Here is a 24,539-nt window from a genome sequence, read left to right as displayed (position 1 = left end):
ATTTGTGAAATCAGTAAAAATCAGCGTATGCTTCACAAATTTTGTGGAGCTTATGGCATCTGAGGGACTGATTAATTTTCAGATTGGTATAAAATGGCTTAGGTCAGGGAGGATTTTTTTCAACTGAGGAATCCTTTTCCAAAATATGTTTATAATGTATTTATTTGTGTGTGTTGCACTGATATGTGGTTAAAATATTTTTTGCCAGTAGATAATATTATTTGATCATGGAGAAGCCCTAAATTGTCAGATAAAAATTAAAAAATGGTCATATAGTCTCCAAATATCTTCAGCAACATAATTTCCTTACATAGGTGCTTTTTTCTTTGAAAAAGTTTCTGAGCTGACAGCGTTTTTATTTTCCCATACTAACTGCTGAAAAAAATCTACTTGTAAGGCATTGTGTTCACTGCCCTTCATGCAACTTGCAGATGAAAAAAGATACTTCTGTCTTATGTTACTCCTTATGTTTGCTTCTAGAGAGGACTTGATATTGTTTTTATATATTCCATTATTTATTAGTTTGATATTTTATTTCTAACCCTATTTTTTTAAGAAAAAAATGAGGTATCAGTAAGAAATCATTTTTAAGACTAGATGTGGTAGAAATGCAAACATAGATATTGAGAGATAAAATCAGACCACAATTCATCTAATCTGATAAACCTTCTGGCAGAAAAGTAGATGGTACAGAGGAAGTTGCCAGAAATTTCATGAGAGACAAATAGAGGGTAATCTGTCACTCACCTTAAGTCTTCTCAGAATTCCTTAGTACTTTGAGATAATATTAAGCCTTAAAGCATAACTTTTCAACTTTCTTTGAAAATGTATTAGCTTTAACTATTACAAATCTGGAGCTCCTGAATAGCAAAACTTTGACAAATATGAAAACTGCAAACCTCTGAATCATTGAAAGATTATTTAATTTTTTAGCAGTTGGGAGAGTTTGGGGGGGGCTGAAAATGATATAACAGTCAATAGCCAATACTTTTATGGTCCTTTTAATTCTTCAGGGATTCTTGTATTGTGGCATAAATGTTAGAAAACAAATTTGTCCTATCTAATGGTGTGAAATAAGAGTTGTCGCATATTTGGATGAGAGGAATATTAACTTGCCCTGTTAAAGTTTCAGTAAGTGCGAGTATGGTATATACATGTAAGCATGATTTAATCATTAGTGCTAACACCAAGAAAATTAATTACCTTTTCATGAAAGGTGAATATTTAACTTCACAGAAAACATTTTGAACTAATCTTTCTATCAGCTGTTGAAACAGATCCTACCTTATATAATCTCATTAATATAAAAGAAAGGAAGAAGCAGCGGGTTTGTATTACTTTATTTTTTTATATTTTTTTTTTTTTCAGACAACTATTACGGCACTCCAAAGCCTCCAGCAGAACCAGCTCCACTGCTGTTAAATGTAACAGATCAGATCCTCCCAGGTGGCACTCCTGGGGCTGAAGGCAAACGTAAAAGGAATAAGTCTGTGAGCAACATGGAGAAGACGGGTGTTGAGCCACCAGAGGAAGAAGAGGAAGAAAGACCTGTGGTCAATGGAAATGACGTGACAGTAACACCAGGTCTGTTCTTCCTTCTTACTTTGCATTTCTGTTATTCACAGACCTCAGTTACCTCCTTCTGCAGTGAGAATATGCATGTTCAGGTAAGGATGTTCTTGCAAGACTGAAAGCCAGGAATCCTGAATGATAGGATTTCTCTGAAACATAAAACAAATTACTTAACCTCCATTTTGGGGAGTCATCTCACTTATTTCAGCTACCGTAAAGATATCTATCTCTGAATTACTCTATTTGAACCCTCTTTATAGACAAAACAGAAAAATACCTACTTTCTGAATACAGTTCATGTGACCTGTTTTAGGTTTTTAGGTTAGGAAGGCAATCACAAGTGCCTATTTCTGTCCATTGACTATAGAGGGAGTCTAGAAAACTGCAATTTGGTCAAATGATTCAAGTCTCTGTGCTTCAGGTCTCCCTGTCTTCAAAGAATGATACAAAAGAGTTCAGTGTGTTATGAAGTGAACTTCTATAAATTGTTATGAAATCTTAGTAATATTGTAGAAGAGTAAAGTTGTAATCATATTAATGAATTTGCGGCAGTACCAATGAACCTTAGCTGACAGTACTATCAGGAAGGACAGTTTTCAGCACTGTTCCAGAACCTGCATAAAGCTGATAAAGGTTTCAGATGTCTAGCCCTAAAAGGCAGCTGTTATTCACCCCTTGGATCATAGTTCTTCAGAAAAAAAGAGGCTCAAGATACTGACCGGTATCCTGACTGAGAATACTCCCACCTTTTCCCAAGCAGGTAATCAGCTTCCCCTTCAATGTATCAGCAAGTCATCATTTTACAGTACATAATATTTTTTATTCTGAAATACAGGTTAAGAAATTATTTTTGTTGTTGTTGTTGAAGTAGAAAATTTTAGGATTTAGACTTCTATGTCTCTGTGAGAAATATCTTTGTGAATCCATTTTGGTGAACTTAGAAATTATGAAACAAATTATGTCAGTAGAAATCTGTAGTGACAATCATATGGATGAGAAGATAAAATGGAATAGTGCAACTTCTCTAAATGTATATGTAAATGAGTAACAAAAAAACCCATTACTTAATCTTATAAGCACTGTAAAAAGGTTTTCCATACTGCAGATTCTATATATACTTTTTTCTCCTACTCCATTAGAAAGTGTATCAAGTTTAGTATCTTTGCATCAAAGGTGTATTTGCCATACACTTCTCTGCAGTTTTTGCCTAATGTAACATGTAAGGGCAAATCTGTGTGCAGAATCCATTCCCATGTAAAAAAAGAAGTGGCAGGGAGCAGTATGGTGATGGTGAATCTCTTTCTTCCCCCTCAGATCACCATAGGGCTGCAGCATTACTCCCTGGCTGTCGCCATCACATGCTGTATGAGCTTTGCTCATCCCTTCCACACAACATTGCATGTGTCAGCAATGGTCTGATGCTTAGTGCCTTTTCTACAACCTAAGCAGAAAAGGATGAAGACCAGAAATCCTTACATAAAACATCAGCACTGGTTCTGTTGCCAGGATACTTCCATAGCAAAAGAGGGGAGCGGCAGGATTTGGTCTCTCATGTGTATTGTAGAAATGATTAGAAAGATAATTCTTTGCAGTTATTCAAAATGTGCCACATAACGGACTATTACCGAGGAGCAATTTCGAGGGCAATATGTTTCAGCTTAAACCCTGCCTTTCTCATTGCATTGTACACCTATAATTTGCTTCTCATGGGCAGAATCTATGTGGGCAATGTCTAGGCAACACCCAAGAAACAAGGGACTGGCATGTGCTGTGTTACAAAATGAAATACATGAGCAGCAGTGTAAGATAGCCCCACCTCCCCCCCCTCCATACCCCCCCCAGAGTAATTCCTGTAGATGTGGCCAGCAGAACAAGCAGTGCCTGTGTTGGCTCTCATGGTTTCATAAGCAGGGTTTTGTTGTTCATTTACACTGATTAAGGACTTTGGGGATTGTAGCAAAGCAGCTCTGTACATACATGCTGTGTTGCCTTTGTTGGGCAGCGTAGCTCCCACGGACCCTGTTACTGCAGTCATTTTCTCTAAGAGCTGACAGGGTCTTAGCTACCTCTAAAATGTGTTTGTGTTTGTAGTTTGTGGCTTTGAATAATCAGGAAAATCAAAACACGATAGGGGGTTTTGGTTTATTAAACTCTCGGTGAAGGGACTGATCTAGTTTTTATAAAAAAGCAACGAAGGTAGGATATTTGGTATTTCCAGTGCTTTTAAAGTGGAAATTTATTCCATTTTAAATGCTTTACTTCTAATGGGAGTCCTTTATTAAATACAGGACTCTTGGGACATCCAAAACATTGATATATTTTTCATAGATGCCCAGCAACTTAATGTAACAGGTGTAAGATGAATCTGAAGAATATAAACTCATCTTTATCAGACCGATAACTCACACTTGTAGTTGCAGAGATCTTTGTGCTTTTGGTCTGATTTTCCAGACTGCTTTTCAGAGTCCATTGAGATAATCTGTGCGTATGTTGAGCTTTACTAGTAGGAATGAAGTTTTCATTAATTCGCTTCCACGTACCTTATTTCATAGGCCATCAAATTTCCCTCAGGCAATTGCATATGGACAAGCTGGTGATCTTCATCTAGGATTCATAATTGTCTTGTTAATTTGTGCTGCCCAGTGTGTTTATTTTTACTAATTTTTGTCACCTGTCCTCAGACCAGAGTCCAACATGAATCTTTCCCAGTTCTTCAGGATGAGGCTTTTGGCCATTATAGAATGGAGCCCTCTCAGCCCTTCATCCTGGATCAAGTTCTCTTGAGACAAAATGGTGTTAATTGGGAGATGGAATGTATCTCATCCAACTTTCATAGATTATATGCCTAAAAACTTTTTATTTGAACTGCTCGTCCCTACTCTTGTTATTTAAAGTAAGTAGAAGAAGGCAATTGCAAAGAGTGCATAGCTGGTTTAGATGCCCAGTTTAGGGGATCTCTTCTACGATCTAGAATGCTTAATTCAGCCTACAGAGGAGCCTAAATGGCTGAATTTAAATGAAGATCCCAAACAGCATATGAGAGACACAATCTATAGATTAACTGTTAAGACGGACAAGTCTAGATTTAACATTGAGTACTGTACAATTAGTGGAATTGCCCATGTTACTGGACTTCTGGCTGCTCTGGTTTGGCTCTCTGCTACTCACTGGTTTAGATGAGACATCTTGCACCTGAGAAAACTTTTCTAATGGACATTGCATTGAAATGAGTGATTTCTGCAAAACTAATTATTTGGCAAAAAAGGTAAAAAGATTCTTGGTCAAATTGCAACCTGCTTGTCAAACGTTCAGTTTTCACTATGTCCTGTTTTTGGCTGGGTTAATTTTCTTCCCAGTAGTTGCTGCATTTTGAATTTGATATGATAATAATGTTGATAACACATATTGTTTCAGTTGTTGCCAGGTCATCCTTATGCTCGTTTGGATAAAGTTAATTTTCTTCCTATCAGCTGCTAGATTTAGTATGAGAAGCGGATTGATAATGCACTCACATTTTCAGTTGTTGCCAAGAAATCATGGATTTTTTAGTTTCCCATGTTTCGCCAGTACACAGGTGCAGGGCCAGGACAGCTAACCCCAATTGGCCAATGGAATATTCTATACCGTAACATCATGCTCAGTATAAAAATGGGAATTTTGTGGGTGCGGAGCAGGTAGGTCATTCAGTTTCCATGTACGGTGTTCTGCTCATGGCTATGATTTCATTCACTGTGGCCTCTGTGCTCACTGCTGTCACTGCACTCACTGAAGTCACTGCTCAGGACAGGCAGTGAGCAGTTGTATGTTAATATATTCTATTATTATTATTACTATTCTATTACTATTATTATAATTATTTTCTCTTCTTTTATTGTTCTATTAAAACTTTTTTTTTATTTCAACCCACCAGTTTTTCTTCTCTTTTTCCATTCTTCTCCGCGTGCTGTCAGGTGGGGAGGGGTGAGAGAGAAGCTAACTATCATTTAGCTGCCAGCTAAGGGCTAAACTACAACACACTGTTCTTGCTGTTTATGTCTGCAGAGAATTAAGTCAGTCTCCTTCACAACAAGCATCATGATTTGACACTGTATTGGTCGTGTCACATTTGCATCACACTTCTGACTGATTAAGTGTTTATCATTCAAACTCCAGAAGAACCACTCTATCATTGAAAGAATGCTTATACATGTGCATTATTCTTACATTACTTGAGCAATGATAAGTTGCACCCAGAGAATGAAAGTTCTGGCAGGCACAAATTAATTGAGGGATAAGACATGACATGAAGTTTCAAAGTGATCATTCCATGCCTTTAGGTTGATAATGAAGCAAAAGGCTAGAGTCCCAATGCTATCAATCACCACACAAGGTGCAGTAGTCCCAGGCAACAGGTTGAGCTTATTCTTTTATTATTACACAACAAAGACAGCCAGAGGCATGAAAATAACACACATGGCATCCAGGAGCCATGAGATTTTTTAAAAAAATACAAAAGTTGGTATCCATTGATATTTCTGTTGTAGGTATGTTCTCAATTCATCACAGCTAGGTCACAACCTATAAGCTACAGAATAACCTATACTCACCCAGGCTCCATGGCTCCCGTTTCCCTTCCTCGACGTCAGCTACTAGTTCTTATTGTGTTTGCAGTCAGTGGGAACTGTGCCACCATGCAAAGCACCAAATTGAAATACTGCTACAGCTCTGTGGGAGAGGGAGCCTCTAAGCCTGCATAGTGGTATGTCCACAAGAAAATAGATGCATATAGCTTGGCAAACGTGAGTTAAACTACTCTTGTATCCAACAGTTATTTAAAATGGATGAACTGTTTCCTGTGCAGGATTTAACAAATTAGTCATTTAGATAGAATAAGGGCATAAAGAGCTGCAATATTATCTTTAAAAGCTGCTGAAACCACTCCTTGAATTACTATTTAATAATATTTACTTAATTTGTTCTCCGCTGATATTGCTTAGGTCATCTGAGTTGGTTCTTTTGAGAGAAAGGAATATGTTTTTAAGCTTTACTGCATGAATAATCTGCCAAATTAAAATAAATGCATAAAGTGACAAGGTCCTCTGACATGTTTAGATGACAAATTTCAAGAGTCAGACTGTAAATAAAAGAACAAATTAAAAGTGCATGCAACAGAGTTCATGGAGGCTTGAATTCTGAGCCAATCACAACATAACTTCCAGTTATTTTTTTGAAATGTCGTCACCATATTTTCTAAGGGCTGGATAGAGAATATGTCATATCACCAGTAATGCTTTAACTGCTGATATTTGGAGTTGGAGTACTACAGAGATGAACTTACAGTATTCAGTGATAAGTCTGCAATAACTTTATTGGTGCCTATTCTGTCACTTCCTAGGACACTCGCTCTTGAGATACTGTGGTAAAATGTTTTTGGAAACTGGACCATGTCATCTCTTCTATAGTGAGACAGCAGCTCTAATAGGCTATTTCACCCAACGTAAAGTCATTTGTTTGGGTTTTTTAGTGACAAAAATACTTGACTCATACTATGGTACAATACTGGAATATTTTTATATATCATATATTGATATGTTGTCTGAATATAAATATTTGTACTCAAATAACAAGGTAACTCAGTAACAAGGTGTTACTGTAGTATTTCAAACTTTATTTGTACAGTTTAGACGCTGCTAAACTGTAAACTTTTAACCAGAATTCCTGTTTTTTATCCTATCAAACATCATATGTGAATATATTTATGTAGAAAGAAAACCAGTAAGTGGAATATCTACCTTGCTTGGAGTATATGTATGATAGATATATATAACAAAAAGTAAGATGACACTATAGGTCTGTATTTGAGACAATCCAAGTGTGACTTGGATTTCCATTGTGTAAAACAATGTTATTTAGTGGCATTAGGCAATTCTACCTTAATTGTTTGGGGTTTAGTCATCATAATGATGTTATAATCTATTGTCAAAGTAAGCTATTAAAAGATAATGATCCAATAATTAATTATTAATTAGATTTGCTTTGCAATACTTATATTTTTAAGTTGCCAGATAACTGTCAGGTTCCTTTTTTCTCCTAGCAGTCCCAGCCTTAGTCAAACTCAGAATATTTCTTCTAATCCTCAAGGCTTAATTTGCAAATTTTTTCTGACATCATGATGGCTGGGATTTGTTAATATAGTTATTGAAAATCAAGACTCAGACATTTTTAAAATAAGATCTCGAGGAAGAACATGAGTTACAGATACCATAGTAAAATCCCAAGACACAATGTCACCAGATCATGCTCTATCAAACCAGTTGGCAGATCAATAGCCATTGTGTGTGATGCACCTGTCCTCCAAATTTATTCATTCCACTGTAGTCATGTGTATCTTCTGGTTTTATGTCTTGTCTCCAGTTAATCTGTGCAGTACCCTTCTTGTAATAGAAATGTGGTCAACGCTGCATATAGCCTTAGGAATACAAGTCACAGATCTGTCAATGATCCTTGAGACAGATGAGAACTTTCTTTTACTTTGCAAATACAGGAACAAAAAAACCCAAGGAATTTATCAGTAATTACATTGTCCTATTCAAAACTACATATCCTCTTTGCTTTGCAGAAAATTTTTATATCTGAAAATGCTTCTGCTATCCATCAGTATTTTCTCCTCAAGACTAAAAACATCTGCCTTTTAATCTTCCCACACTTCCCACATCTTTTTTTCTCTTTCTGTCCTCTGGACTGTCTCCCATCTTCCTTGATATGAAATTCTTAAAACTAGGCACATTACCCCTGATTAAACCATACTGTAGCTGAAGGTGCAAGGACCTGTATTGCATATGATTGCTCTTCCTACCTATTATGATGCTGGTTTTCCTTTTGCAATACTATTATTATTAGACATCCTTCAGGCATTTGCTCCCCATATTTTATTTTTACAGCTGATTGTGTCATTTTGCACCAGACATGCCACATAGTTTTGAAATCCAAGACTGGGGAAGAAGGGATATTAGAGTGGTAGATAAGGAGGACGCGACTTCAGGTCCCCCAAGATCCTACTGCTCTTCTGTTGGATGCGATTCAGCAAAACTTGCATTTGTGTCTCTTGCTAACTTATTTCATCCTTCAAACAGATTCACATTTACAAACAGCATAAAATGATAGTAATGATGGGGCTGGGAGTGTTTGTTAGAGCTTCGCGTTATTCGTCTTGAAGACCTTGGAAGCTGATAACGAAGAAGCCAGCTAGCAGAAGTTTACTGATAAGTGGGCATTGGAATGCAGAAAGCTGGAAAACAACCAGAAGAGACTGTGCTTGTGCACAGTTCAAGTTTTGATTCCACAAAACAGTAATACCATGCAGTTCATGTATAAGTAAAGATTTAGCAGCATGAGCTGCACATGGCTGTAAAGCTGTAAACCGTCACCCTGTTCAAGATTGGATCTGATTTTCTTTCTTCACACTATTTGAAAATGCTGAATGTGTCAAAGTCAGAAGTCTTTTTTTTTTTAAGACCATGAAAGCTATATCTACCATTTCTCCCCAAAGTACAGCACCTGTTAATATATTATGAAAAGAAATAAAATTAGTTTGTCACAATTTCGTTCAGAAAAATCTTGACAATTATTTGTCATCTTTAAAAGCTTACATGTAGGTGGTTTGATTGCTGGTCCCAATGTCCTTCTAGGAATTAAAAACAGAAAGAAATAAAGCTACAGTTTTGTGGGTCTACCTCCTCCTCTTTTTACAAAAAGTCGTAATGGCCTAATTGAGCAAATTATTTCAAAGGGAACTTACATGCTTGAAAATGCAGAATGTAAAAGTATCTAGAAACCTGAATCATGGACAATTTGCCAAAAGCAGGAATCTGTCTGTCTTTTCTAAGTTTCTTTTCTCCATGAAGTCCGAAAGGTGTAGCCATGACTACCCGTGAGTCTGCTTCATTGGTTCCCTCGGTAGTCTAAATTTTATTTCATTAGGCTTTGCCAACTGAGAGCGGCTACTTTATCTGTGTTGTACCTGACTTGTTCTCTGCCCACTAGAGTTCTAGTTCTTTAGCCACATTGCTAGAGCTAATTATGTTAGTCATTTAATCACAGGTAATGTTTTTGCAGTAGTGACTGAGGCAAAAAGAGTGCTAACTGCCTTGGGTATTTTATGCATCATATGTTATTAGCTTTCCTTCCTTCCTTCCTTCCTTCCTTCCTTCCCTCCCTCCCTCCTTCCTTCCTTCCTTCCTTCCTTCCTTCCTTCCTTCCTTCCCACATAGTGAAATGAGTCTAGTTTTGGTATTATTATTATTATTATTATTATTATTATTATTATTCACTTGCAGAAGATTTTCTTGTCACCTCTAATGTCCCTGACTGTATCTCTTTTTCTAGGCTGATTATTCTGCTTTGCTGTTACATATCCATATTGTTTTCTTTGTTCGTCTTTAACAATTTAATCTAGTTTTTACCTTTGGTACAATTCTAAATAAAGTAGCAGACCATTGGAAAGTCATGGCTTAATCAAAATGACCTTTTCTCTTGTTAGAACAATTTGTGCTTGAACTCTTAGCATTGTTTATTCTTTACCAGTTCTTCTGAACTCCTTTTCCCTTACGGTTTCTTGCCATAACATTAAAGTTATTAACTCCGAGAGTTTATTAAAATCTGGGGATTTAAAGATCATTGTTGTTAACTTTTTGTTTCTCTTTCTTGCTGTCCTAAGTATCACAAATTAGATTTCACCTGAATTGTCTTCCATCTCCTACGTATTTCACACAAGTATCTGCCTGGCTTTGTGTTCTGGATGCATCATTAGTTCATTTAAAAAATCGTTTTCTTGAACTTTCTAGACGACATTGTTGACTTCTTTTAAAACCTATTTCACAGTATGTTCTCAGTACTCCTCTGATATTAGTTGTCTGTGCTTCTATGATTTATGGCTATTGATGAGCTCACTAGCCTTCGTGTAACTTAATGTAAAGTCATGCTCACTAGATCTGAGATTCATCTCTCCTTATTTTTACTATCTAGAAACTGAGCCTAAGCAGGACTGATTTTGGTTTATCTGACTTAACATGGAAGATCATTTCAGCCATCTGACTGGGATCCCATCGTAGTCACTGGAGAATCAGTCAATATATTAAAATTGTGAATACTAATTTAGTTGCAGTTTACTTGGGGTCTGAATACTTTTTCAATGAATTCAGACTTCATTTAAGTGCAACAGAAAGAAAGATCCAAGATTGAGAACTTCTGTTGTCCACTGAGGCAATAGGTTCCTGAAACATTTTTCCAAGATAGACCATATGATAAAACATAGGTTACAAACACATACCTAGTAAAGAAAAAACTTTACTTCAAAAAAATTTTCTTCACTGTCATTAGTTGTGTACATGGATGTCCTACGTCAGACGCAGATGAACATGTAGGCTCTTAAATGTGGAGGTAAGTGTTCAAGAATACACATAAGGCACATCTAGTTTCCTATATTGCACACTTGGTCTCAATGTAGATGATTTTTTGAGGTATCTTTGTGGTTTCATCTTCTGTGTGTGTGTTCAGTGGATGTTTTAATAGATATCACTAAGTTCTGCTGCACTGGCTTATCTAAAAGTATATGGACTGAACATAGAACTCACAGTGGTACAGATACTGTTGGATATCACATTTTTTTTTTTAATTTCTGATTTTATGTAAAATAAATAAAAAGTGAAAGATCAAGTGCTGAAAAAGGCATAAGAAAGAAAGACTCCTTCCTGAATATGGTCTTTGTCACAGTGAGACGCAATCACATTCTGTATAAGAAGCATTTGGCATTGGCTGTAGGAAACTAAGCCTCCCACAGATTATACTGGTAATGAAATCACAACCACTTTCTATACAGTTAATACATTGCTATGAGACGATGGATGTCATATTGATTTCTTTCACGTATGGGTATAGGTAAAGCAATAAGTGCCTGTAGTAAAATAGTAGGGTACATGTTTTATGCATCTGTAATTTGAAAAGTTAAGACACAAGAAAGTAGCACTGCTGGATAAGAGGCTGCCTTCTGCTCAGTACTAACTGCTGGTCTGGAATGACTCCTGGGACAGAATGAGATAGGACTTTTTGGATTGTTTCTTAGCTCTTTATTAATTCCTTGTTCCATTTTGAGTTTATTGCTTTATTTTCTTTTATTTTTTCCAGATAAAATGCTTGATCAGTGAGATCCTTGTGTAAAGCCAACAGAATTTTTCTCTTTATTTCAGGACTTGCAGTTTGTAGGGTATTGCTTGGAGACTTGCACCCAGTAAATTCTACACCATTAACTTGCATATCCAAACCCTGTAATTTTTCTTCTCTTGTAGAATCAAGCGAACATGAAGAGAAGAGTACAGGTGCCTCAGCTGAGGTATCTTCTACCCAACCTTGTCCTGAACCAGGATATACTCAGCCTGAAGAAGCAAAAGAGGATATGGATGTAACAAAGCAGACTAAACCGGAAGAGAATGATGACTTGGGCCCACTGCCTGATAACTGGGAAATGGCTTACACTGAAAAGGGGGAAGTCTACTTTATTGAGTGAGTCTGATTTCTTCTTTTCCTAATAATTGTATCTTATTTAGCTGGATGGGGAAATGGTTTGTATGGCAGAGTGGAGCATTTCACTCCTTCTCATTAAAACAGTAGGAATGTTCTGGATATCATGGCTCCTGAGAGCTAGTGGCAATCCCTGTATTACTGACTTACATTGAAGCATGTGGTTGTTAAGATACATAACCGGACTGCTTTTCTTTCTTCTGTCAAAAACAAGGCTTTTTTCCTGTTCTGGTGCTTATGGGAGAGTGGCGCGGTTGCAGGGTTATTCTTAATGTGAACAGGGGTGGAGAGGGTTGAACGTTTTGCCAATTTAAAGAAAGAAAGATAGGTGAGCTAAAAACTAGCTAGTGAACCATAGCGGGAGGTCATGCTATATTTAGAAAGAGTAAAATAAATGAGTGGACAATAAGGAGAATTAATTACATGTAGAAAGTTTTTTTTCTGTTGGTAGGCTATACATACCTGTTGCAACTCTTGCTAATTAGCGAACTTATTGAACAAATGGATATCAATGTTCTTTCTTCTCTAAGTGCTGTCATTAGTATACGTTATCAGGATAAGAAAACAGCAAATGAGTGAGTTAGTATAAGCTCGTGTTCCACAAAAAGAAAGAGATAGGAAAACCCAACATCTTCCCAGTAGAATGCTACTTAAAGAGGGAGCTGTAGCATTTAAAATTGCTTTAAGGAAATACTCAAAAAAAATTGGAGCATCAACAATTACGCTGATTTTTAGTAAGTAAAAATAACATTTGGTGATGTCATTTCTGCTTTAAGTCAATTTGATGTAACATGATTGTCACACAAAGTGTAAACAGTAAGAATAGAGTTTGTGCATGTGATTTTTACTGAACACTGGCATGACCAACTATAGCTTCTGGAATATACAAGGCTGAAAAGAGCAATATTATTAAAACATAATTGTTTTTACCAAAGAGGGAAAATATGTTTATTGTAGGAAGAGAGTAATTATAGTAACTTTGCCTAAGCAAGCAGAGCAGAACTAGGATGACCTCAGGGCTAGCTCAAACCCTGATTTCCTCCTTACCTCACTCCCGAATTAAATTTTTCTGCATATGTCAAATGCTCTGATGTAGACCAAACTGAATTATGTGGGGCTTTTACTTTACTTGTTGTCACAAAAAAAACTGTGATAGGTTTGGAGGGTGGGGCGGGTGGGATGATGGGTAGGTCATTAACACACTGAAATGTGACAGTGGTCAATACTACAGCAGGCAGTTTAATAGAAAATAAATACATATTTGTTAACTGATACATTGAATGCAAATAGCCTTGCTACTCTACAGAGCAGCCACTCTACACCACAAATTCCTTTGATGTTACAGCTTACTTCCTTTCCTGGAAATGCTCTGGTTTACACTGCAGTTCTGATAATGCTCATCATTCACTTCCACTAAATGAATGTTTTGCAAAGCAGAGAAATCAATCAGAGGTGCAAACTGGGTAGAGAGACTGTAATAAGACTCCTTGCCTTTTGGATTATATTCTTCTATAATGTAACTGCAAAAAAAAAAAAAAAACCCGCAACTGCACATCTGTAAAAATTCCACGTTATTTACTAGAATCCTAGCAGAGGAACAACTCTTTGATCATCTGAGTTTTCACACTGCACAGTCTTCACAGGGTTAAGTAGGAATGTAATGCTGTGGGGATGCTGTTAAATTGCCTCTTTGTTTACAAGTCACTTTGGTTAATAGCATGAAGAGACTCCATTTGCTTTTGCAAAAAACGGAAAGATAAAAAGACAACAAAAACCTATTTGTCTAACAACATCTCCCTGAACAGTAGTGTAGATTGTACTAGATTATTGAATAATAGATGAAAAACAAACATTTTTAAAGTGTACAACACAATGGGTGAAAAAAAAGTTATACTAAGCAGCATCTTTTATTGCTTTATTTGATGCTCATGTGAATTGTGCCTTTAAACCCTAAGGACTTCAAGCAGTAAGAAATCTCAGGTTCCAGATTGTTACAGATATATCCCAATGTCTTAGATTTCATGACAGCATTCTTATTCATTCACCTCAAACTAACCTCTAAAATTTGTATGTGAGCTCATTTATTGAAACTGCCATCAGAAGTAATACGGCAGATTTACAGTGAGAGAGGGAGTGACTTCATAAGAAGAAAGATAACTGTCTGTAGACAGCGCTATTTATTTGTTAATCACTAATGGCCCAGTTAGCATTTTGTAAAGCACACTGGAAGGAATTTCCTCTGCCTCAAGGTCTAAAAAGAAAAAAATCATATATTAGATTCACTGGATAATTCAGAGGATGGTTGTATTTTAGAGCATGGCTTGGTCTGTTTCTTCTTTTCTTTTTCTTTTTTGACATAGGTGCATGACATTATGTTTATGCACACTAGCATTCCCAGACCAACAGGAAGAGATCCCATCTTACTGCATAATACTTACCATTGTTTTTCAGGAAGACCTGCTTAAATAACTTTCTTTGGTTGTTTCCAGACACCCTTCATATGAATCCAAATTTTCAAATCCTTAAGTGTGGTCCTTTCCCACCTCTTCCAACTCCATCACATACACCATGACATTATAGACTCTTTTGTAAGAACAGTTACACATTATCTTCTGAGTTACACATTACTGTCTTCTCAAGGGTGCTCAGCAACGGAACAAAGGGTAATGGGTACAAACTGGAACATGAGGAATATTTTCTTTAGTGTGAGGCTGACGGAGCACTGGAACAGGCTACCCAGGGAGGCTGTGGAGTCTCCTCTGGAGATATTCAAAACCCACCTGGACACAATCCTGTGCAACCTAGTACAGGTGAAACTGCTTTAGCAGGGGCATTGGACTGGATAATCTCCAGAGGTCCCTTCCAGCTCCTGCCATTCTGTGGTTATGTGATTCTGTGATTATGATACTTTTTTATAAAAGACAGAATTGATTTTGCCCCTCCATCCAACCCTCTACCTACCTATAAGCAGCAGAGGTCTCTAGAAGGGGTGCGGGGACGTTATATCAGGAAGAGCTGTAGTTCATTAAGCTGAGCTACAACTAAGCATTGATGAATAGTCTCAAGGATATTACATAGCCTATAACAAAAGCTATGTAACTGTCTACGGTTTAAAAGCATATATGGTCTCCTTTGCTTATACTACATCAGTTGTTTTATTACTGGAGATCTGGCTAGAATAAATTCAAACCTAAGCAATACATTTTTAAAGGATCCTCTTCCTTGACTTGTGATGATGATTTTTGGGAGAATTTGGCTACATCTCACAGACATTCAGTCTCTTCCTACTTGAACACCTATTTCTCTGAGCAATGTAGACAGCATTGCTTTTTGGACCTGTTGCAATATATTTTTCTAGTTGTTAAAGCTGCTTTTTTATGAAAGCGCCATACAAAATAAAAAAGCTATAAAACAGGCTTCTGCCGAAGACTCTCCTCTTCACAGTAAAAAACAGCTATTAAGATTTTGTATACAGCTGGTGCTATTTCAGGTGTTACCCAGAAAGTAGTATGACTACAAATTGGAGAAGTAGAATCCTGATCTAGTTTTTTTCTAACAATATTGCTACTGGCTTCAATGGGATCAGTATTTCTTCTCAGTAGTTTTTGAGGTAGTAAAGTCTTTACATTGCAGGAATAACATGTTTAGCCTAACATTTTGCTTCCCTGAAGAATCATGATTTATTTAGCAAGTCCAGGTTGCTCCATCAGTTCACCATCAGAAAGCAGGATATATTAGTTAAGTCTGACTTAACTAATTGGCTTGACAACATTACAATGGATAACTTTAACTTTTGTACTAGAAGGTACTAAAAGTACTGAGATGGAAGTACACCATTCTACCTGCTTAAGATTACTTCTATAACCAGTATTAATTACCTGATCTCTTATAAGCTAGTTTGGCACTTTTGCACATACGTTACATCATCAGTGTATAAGTTCATAATATTGAAATTCACCATGTTTTGGTTGTATGGTTATTTCTGCTATTTTAACTAAGCAGCAATTAAGATGAAGAAATTTCTTTTGCGTGCTGTTTTAATATCCACTTCTGACGGGATTGTCCATCTTTGGGAAACAAGACATCTTGTACCAATATGACTTTGATTGTGCAGAAAATTATGAATCATTAGGGCTCTTGTGAATATGACCATAGATATCCATAGTTCTTTTTCTTTATATTTTTTATCAAATTCGTCAGCTTTGGTCAGCATAGAAATGATCAGATCTCTAATGCTGTCCAGACTTCAACATGACATTCAGTGGAACAGGCAACAGAAAAGATGTCTCTTGTCTTTTTTTGTCCTGACACCGCTTCCTTGCTTTGTGACAATTTAATTAGGAATGAGGAGATGATAGAACTGGAAAAAGATTTGGAGAACGCTGGATTTTTATCTTCACTTGTCTTTTGATGCTATAAAGATATGCTCAGTCTGTACTAGTGATGTATTGTCCCTTGCTCTCACTTGCTGTTTTTATCTATGCTGACATCCAGGTCAAACTCCCAGCTCAATTCTTGCCTTTCCTTACTTACGTTTCAGAACTTACATGAACTGGATTCCTTTCAGATGAAACCGAAATGGAAGTTGATCCCTAGGAGTACATTTGTCTCCAACCCCTGAACACCTGAACTTAGTCCATGAGACCATATTTGGGTTAAAACCTCGCTGAATTCCTTTTGACCTAAAATACGTCCATATTAAAATTAGCAATAACGGTAGACTACAGAGTGAAACTCTTGGTTCAGATGACCCAACATCCACAGTTACTAAGTCTTTTCAGGTGCCATGGGCTACATGACTGTGAATGGCTTGTAGTGCATTAGGTGGGCTCTTGCTGTGTATCATCTGGTTTAAATTCAAAATAAAGAAGTTCACAAACTGGGAGAATGCTCAGTGTGTAAATGAAAACAACTGAGAGATTCACTTGAAAAGTGTTCTCTTGATCTGAGCCAAAGGTCTACTGCAGAGACATACTAATAGCCCAAGACATCTCCATGAACCTAGCAGATATCACATAGAACATGTCAAAATCTATTTCCTTCTGGAGTGGCAGCTGGAGGCCATTTGAGAGGTGTCACAGCACCTAGTATGTCACTAACAGCACATGGTTAAGTCCCCAGTCCCACCAGAAGATAGGTAAGATAAATTATTCTGTGTAGGACCCTCTCTGTTAAATAGAGAGAGATCAAACACAAGTAGCTGTGTAATTACTAAATGGCTGAAGTCACATGAGATGAAACCCATTCATTGTCAGAAATTAACTGCCTGAGTCAGACAGTGACTTAAACAGCAGAAATTACTGCAGGAGACATTAAGCATCTATATATTCCTCAAAAAATCCTCCATAAGCATCTTCTGCTCCTGCAAATGCCTAGAGGCACCACCACTGTATTTAGGCTGAGTACATAAGTGCTTATCTACTGCTGAAGGCCATCTGGAATTCACAGGATAGGCACCCTCAAACCCATATCTCTGAAGTACCATGGATTCCGAGAACATCTAACAGATCCACAGCATGAAATGTAACACAAACTAGCAGTCATAGCTGCTGCCCTTCAATCCAGAGCCAAAGGTTTACTCCATTTTGTATCTATCCCTACATTTGTGCAAGAAGTTTGGGTAGCACCCCACAAAGGATGAATTGCAAAATTGCCATTTTTATGCTCTGGTTTCCTATCACTGACACCCTACAGAGGAATTACTTGAAAATCTTTATTGTGCTGTCTGAAAAGCTCTGTGTATGTACAAATCTTAGGCATACAAAAAGGAGGGAGGTGTAAGCATTTTAGAAGTCAGGTGGCCTACAGGGCATTGTGGTTTTCTCTGTCTCTCATACTCCACTTTGCTCAAGCTGTTATATAAAGAATCATCTTGAATGTAATGTATTCGCATTAAAAACCCAAACAAACCCATATGTGCTGTCCCCAAATATACTGAAGCAGCCTACTGGTAAATACTTAATTTGAAATGCCTTTCACAATAACATGCAAATTGCACACCTTGCAGTGTCACAATTTAGAATAGGTTCGTACTGTTTTCTGAAGACATTAAGGCTATTATTGTCAGTAGCTACTTTCTACATTCCCTTCAAAAGTGCTTAGAGAGGTTGTCTGAGGGTTTTGTTAGTACAGGAAACTTTTTCTGTCAAAGTGCTTTAAACTGCCAGATTGTTAACACAAATCCAGTATATTCAAATCTTAAGTTGAATAATATACTGTCTAATCATAATAAAAAGATAATATGTTGTTTAATAGGAAAAGCCACATACCTGATGTTTTTCACTTACTAAAGGTATGGATGAGTATCGAGTGAGATTTCCAGAGGGACTCTGGTCCTGATACTTAGATCCAGTAGTGGTAATAGGGAACTGGGGTATAAACAGTCTCTGCAAAGTCTTCAAAGCAGAGTTACAAAGAAAAGCTGTAGAAGAACAAGAGATTGGGTCAGGGTTTCTGGAAAGCTTTCTTTCACTCTGTTTAAACCAGGTGAAAAATATTTTTTTCACATAGGCTTAAAATCATCTATAATTCATACCAGAGGACTCTGATTATAATAAACTATGCTGGATGTAAATACTTGGTGAAGAGGGAGGATTTAAGTTAGTTCAGCAGTAATTACTTTATTAACTGTTGGCTACAATACTCTGCTGCTTTACTGAGTGACATTTTTTAAAATTATTTTTCCAATTCGCAATACACTTCAGGCCTATAAGTGGTTTCTATTTTGTATGGCAGGTAACAAATTAGGATAAATTTTAAAATGTTACACTATTCCCACGCTCCAGTGGCTTGAAGCAAAATCAAAGGATTCTTTTGTTGACTGCTTTCAAAGTTACCAAAATTAGACATTCGCTCTTGTTTTTAAGACAGAATCTAAGATGTATATAGTCGATTTGCCAGCACTTATCTCTTAGCTCAATCATCCTAGCTAGTAACTGAGATCACCAAAATTGTGTAAGGTAGGACATTCTAAACTGATCACTTGATGATGAGATGTGGTTGTTGCTGAGTAATGAAATAGTGGCCAGTGGAAAATGCTGGTGAAGCCACAGCGGTATTTCTCATAGAATGCTTTTATTGCATCACTTCACTCTCATTCAGACACTGACAACTGCACTGACTGCCTGTTTGTGCATTTATCCCACAAATTTTCATCTTGCTTTTCATCTGTAATTCATTCATAACTAATCTGTAAATCTCCAGTCTCCCTTTGCCCTCTGATCTCTCTATAAGACTTCCCAAATGGACAGAAATTATTAGCCCTAGTGGTCAGGCAGGTTATACACTGTACATTTTATGAGGTTTTAATGCTTAAGAAACATTAATATTCACAGCTCATGCAGCATATATGTGTTAATTACTTTTGTCATTGGTGTTAATTTGTCCATTTTGCTCTTCATACTTCTTTCCCTTTGTTAAAGGTTTCCTATCAAGGTTTCTTCAGCCACATTTAGGCTGAAGGGAGGCATAACTGCTTGTTCTGAGTTTCAACAAAAGCCTTGAAGGCTGTAATTCACCTGGGTCAGGGCAATTCCCATTTTCAGTACATGATGGGGGATGATGTGATTGAGAGCAGCCCTGCAGAGAAGGACTCGGGAGTGCTGGTTGATGAGAAGCTCGACATGAGCTGGCAATGTGCGCTCGCAGCCCAGAAGGCCAAACATGTCCTGGGCTGCATCAAAAGAAGAAGTTCAAAAAGTCTTTACGATCTAAATACTGATGCCCTTTAGCTTTTACAGATAGCAATCCACTGCAGAGCTTAAGAGGGAACAGGCAGAGCCCTGGGACACAGGTGAGGTGGTGGCTTTCCTGAAATGCCCCTGCAGCCTGGCCTGGGATCTTCAGCAAGCCAACACCATCATGCTTTTGTTCTTCCTCTCATTCCCAATATGTTCCACCTGTGTAGGGAAGAATCTACCTCTCTTTTGTTTCTGTGGCTGCTTAACCCCGTTTGCAGTCCTTGCTGAAAGACAACAGAAGATTACTCTGAATAACACTGCATGGTGCTAGCGTGGCATTGGCTATTGTAAGAGTAGCATCACTTCAAAACTCACAACTTGAAATCTGGTACAAAGGAGGCTGGAAAATTATCCTGCCAAATAAACATCCTGTGTAGGACAGAAGTAAACGTGTAAAAAGATACTGCACTGTAATCCAGGGCTACTTATTTCCCTCTTTTGTTGAGAGCAGCACAATAGTCACATCTGTCCGTCATGTAGGAGTGGTTGTGTGCTGTGTACCTGGTTGCTAAGATGATTGAAGCAATCAGTAGTGTGCAGCACTAAAGAGGACATTGATGGTACTCTACAAGTGTTAGAAGACAGGTGGAATAGGTTCTGCCTTCTTTCAAACAAGGTCTGTCTCCAGAGTAGATTTTTTACCCACTTAAGCACCTGTTTAGAAGCATTTAAAGTCCCATGACAAGATGTAGCCTGTGTGTTTAGTATAGATAATAAGAGAAGAGGCAGGGCAAGAGAACAGGCGTAGAGATGGGTGAGGAGGAGAGGGGTGATTTTCAAAATGTACTTTGCCCCTTCAGTTATTTGTTATAGACAAAAGTTCTTGTGGAAGAGTTTTGCTCTTACCAAGCATCTGAATGGGTTTGAGAAACAGTAACTAGAAGAGGAGATTGAGTGCTGTAAGAGCTGATTTAGGTGAGATACCATCTCCATTCTCTGAAATGTTGCTTCAGACTGAAGGATCACTCTTCTGTTGGAAAAACTGTTGACCGTGATTGTTTATGTTTTTGTTTAGAATGGCCACAGTGCACAAAACTGGAAAACATCAGTCCTTGTGGGTTTATGGAAGCCACATGTAGGCTGAAGGGAGGCATAACTGCTTGTTCTGAGTTTCAATAAAAGCCTTGAAGGCTGTAATTCACCTGGTTCGGGGCAGTTCCCATTTTCAGTACATGATGGGGGATGATGTGATTGAGAGCAGCCCTGCAGAGAAGGACTCAGGAGTGCTGGTTGATGAGAAGCTCGACATGAGCCGGCAATGTGCGCTCGCAGCCCAGAAGGCCAACCGTATCCTGGGCTGCATCAAAAGAAGCGTGGCCAGCAGGGCGAGGGAGGGGTTTCTGCCCCTCTATTCCTCTCTTGTGAGACCTCATCTGGAATACTGTGTCCAGTTCTGGAATCCTCAATGTAAGAAGGATATGGAACTGTTGGAACAGGTCCAGAGGAGGGCTGCAAAGATGATCGTAGGGCTGGAGCACCTTCCATATGAGGACAGGCTGAGAAAGTTGGGCTTGTTCAGCCTGGAGAAGAGAAGGCTCAGAGGAGATCTTATAGCGACCTTCCAGTACCTGCAGGGGCCTACAGGGAAGCTGGAGGGGCTATTCATAAAGGCTTGTGGGGATAGGACAAGGGGGAATGGGTATAAACTGGAGAGGGGCAGATTTAGATTAGACATCAGGAAGAATTTCTTCACTGTGAGAGTGGTGAGACACTGGAACAGATTGCCCAGGGAGGTTGTGGCTGCCCCATCCCTGGAGGTGTTCAAGGTCAGGTTGGCCTTGGGCAGCCGATTCAGTGGGATGTCCCTGCCCATGGCAGCGGAGCTGGAACAAGATGATCTTTAAGGTCCCTTCCAACCCAAACTATTCTATGATTCTATGATTCTAATTCACATTTTTAAATGGCAATACTGAATTTGGCTTACTTTCAGGTTGGCACTTTTCTTTACAGATGCCTGAAAACTCAATTCTCAGGTCTGTTCTAGGTCTTATGGGTGATTTCAAGGCTGGTGAATTGATCTGTTCTGAAGTTGTGTGGACTTCTGAGGAAAACACTGTCCAGCTGACTCCATCAGAGTTGATTTCTAGTACTGACGCTACCACTGGCTTGTTTGGGGGCTGTGGAAAGTCACTTGACCCTACAACTCCACGTTCTCACCTTTAAAATCGGGGTGATTCTTTTTATTTCTTTTGTAAAATGCCTTGAGATATTCTACCGTAAACATTGCTAATAGCAGTCATACATATATTACTCTTTTAAAGCCATAGGAAACTATTTGTGAATCTGACTTAGTGCCTGCAGCCAGTGGGGGTCCCTGAACTCATTCAAAAGTAGTAGCTGGGAGACAGTAGCTGTTGTGCAGACATGCCCACGCTCCAGAGATGAGACTACAGCTTCCACAGGTATGCCCAGGTTTGCTCTGAGCTCTGGCACTGTTAGCAGGGTACCCATGGTAGCGTGCAGCGTAGCTCAGTGGCTGTTGGGGTGATGAGCCCATGCGGAGCTCCATACTGCTGCAGCGGCATTGCTGCCAGTATCTCTCCCAGTTAATTTAAAGCTAGCTCAAGTATGTCTGCACACGCTGTAGTTAGGCTGTGACTGCGGTACAAAAACACACTCTACGGGAGACCACAGGCAGACAGAGCTTCAGAGAGAGCACCTTAGTTACATTTGCAATCAAGCACGGGGTCCTGGCATGATTTTAAATTTACCTTACCTTTGGCTTCTCATTCTTCATACTCTGCAAATATATCTCTGCTCTCAATGTAAGGGAAGGTTTTGTTTATGCTCGTCACCTGTCTTGAATGGTGTTCTATACTAGGGCGTGCTTCAAATAGGAATTTAAATGCCTCAATTTTCATTGTAGTTGCTACTTTATCTGTACATAACTCCCGTCTGCCATTTTTCCCATCCGAAATGTGGAGGAAGCTTTAACACGGTGACAATAATGCTGAGAAGTAGGTAACATCACTCTGTTTTGAGAGAGAGAAATCGAGGCAGAGGAAAAATTATATGCCACGCACTAAACAGGGAATCAAGGCGGGAGAAGGAACTGGCTCTATACACTTTTTTTCCACTAGGGGAACCAGTAGTGTTTGCACCACATGAGCTGTATCAGTTAATCAGCAACTAATACATTTTTTTGCCAGATCACCTGTTTTTGTACACCTTATAGTAATGTTTATAAGAGAACTCTTAAGTACACTTTAAAATGACACAGCAAATTAATAATAAACTAAATAATTCAGTGCTATGGAACAAGCATCCTCTTAGGGATGTATCAGATAAATAAAACATGGGTTAGAAGTGTCTCTGAATGATGGTATTGTAGGAAAGGCATCTCAAAAAATAAAGGAGTGACGATCACATCCTTTTCTGTTCTATGGTCTGTCTTTCTTAACATATTTAAAATATTTGGCTTCAAATTCTAAAGCTTATGGTAAAGGTATACATCTTGTTTTAAGTCTCATTAGCTGTGCTAAGTATCAATTCATTTGGCAAAATATTCTCCCAGAAAAACGGTTTGTACCAGTTCAACGCTATTTGATGGCTGATTTCTCAAAGATCTATTCTGAGTATAGAAAGGAGCCACATGATTCATTCAGCTTGTGCATATCTATTTTATCTCGATAGAAGGATTATATATGGAGAGATAAAGGTTTGTTAAACAAAGTATCATTAATCACTCTGTCCGGAAATGTAGACTTTGCAAGAGCATGCTGTAATTTGCATCACTTTCACTGTGCCTTGCCAGTACTGCTAGTGAGAAATAACAAACCTGTATTTATGAAAAAGTCAGGTTTAAGATAAAAATAATTCTATCTGAAAACTGTGAGAATTGTACAGAATCCGGTCGCCTGTACTTGTTCAACGAGAGAGCACTGTATTTGTAATAAATTCCTTTTGCTCTGGATGAGTTCTGCATTTTCAATGAGGTTAACTTGGCAACATTCTAGTTGATTTTAATAAAAATAGCTGCTTTGAGGACAGGGAGCTGAGGTTGCCAAATTTACAGCTGCCTTGCACAATTACTCTTACACCTCCTTCAGGGCTACTTAGAACCAGTAAGCAAATTAAGTGTATCGATTGCAATTTTGTTGGACTAACCCTTTTTTCTTAAGGAATAAACTTGATTCCTTTCAGTATGTGTCTGCTCAGAGTGATCTCTTTTCTTTTCAGCCATAACACAAAGACAACATCATGGCTGGATCCACGACTTGCGAAAAAGGCTAAACCTCCAGAAGAGTGCAAAGAAAATGGTAGGTTATTAAGTTTTCGTTGCTGCTCAGAGGGGATTTGCCTTTGTGTGTGTGTGTGTGTGACTCTCTCTCAGTTCTTACAAAAAAAAGGCATTTGGGGGAACGATGAAAGGTGTTTAATTGCTGCTTTGGTTAGAAGCCATAAGTGATACCAGTTCTCCGTGTGCCATGTGTTTCTGCTTTTTATTCCCCTTTCTGATGCTATCCAAAGCTGAGGATCACAAGTGTGTTTTCTGCCTGTTGTGTGTGTGACTCCGGGACTGACCCTCTCCCTCATCTCCTACAGAGAACTTTGGTCTGCAGAACAGAATCCCTTTTCAGATTCTGAGCTTTTAATCTACAGGCAATTCAATGCATAAGGGAAACTAGCAGCACCGTGGGAATATGAATATTGTTTGATTTGTATTTAAAGGTA

The 24,539-nt window shown here is 38.2% G+C and overlaps 1 protein-coding gene across 18 annotated transcripts in view; it reads left to right on the top strand.

Moving 5' to 3' along the window:
- The window catches only part of MAGI2 (membrane associated guanylate kinase, WW and PDZ domain containing 2), a 735,321-nt gene that overhangs the window by 473,389 nt on the left and 237,393 nt on the right, over positions 1 to 24,539 (top strand). For all 18 annotated transcript variants that reach the window (XM_054064111.1, XM_054064068.1, XM_054064155.1 and 15 more), the window contains 3 exons: positions 1,369 to 1,584; positions 11,895 to 12,108; positions 24,045 to 24,124. In XM_054064111.1, the coding sequence (XP_053920086.1) occupies positions 1,369 to 1,584; positions 11,895 to 12,108; positions 24,045 to 24,124 (510 nt within the window). The remainder of the gene's footprint in view (positions 1 to 1,368; positions 1,585 to 11,894; positions 12,109 to 24,044; positions 24,125 to 24,539) is intronic.

Source organism: Cuculus canorus, chromosome 1 (genome assembly GCF_017976375.1).
Source record: "Cuculus canorus isolate bCucCan1 chromosome 1, bCucCan1.pri, whole genome shotgun sequence".
In the NCBI taxonomy this organism is placed as follows: Eukaryota; Metazoa; Chordata; class Aves; order Cuculiformes; family Cuculidae; genus Cuculus; species Cuculus canorus.
Note: the sequence above shows the minus strand (reverse complement) of the source record. Positions and strands in the feature narration are given on the sequence as shown.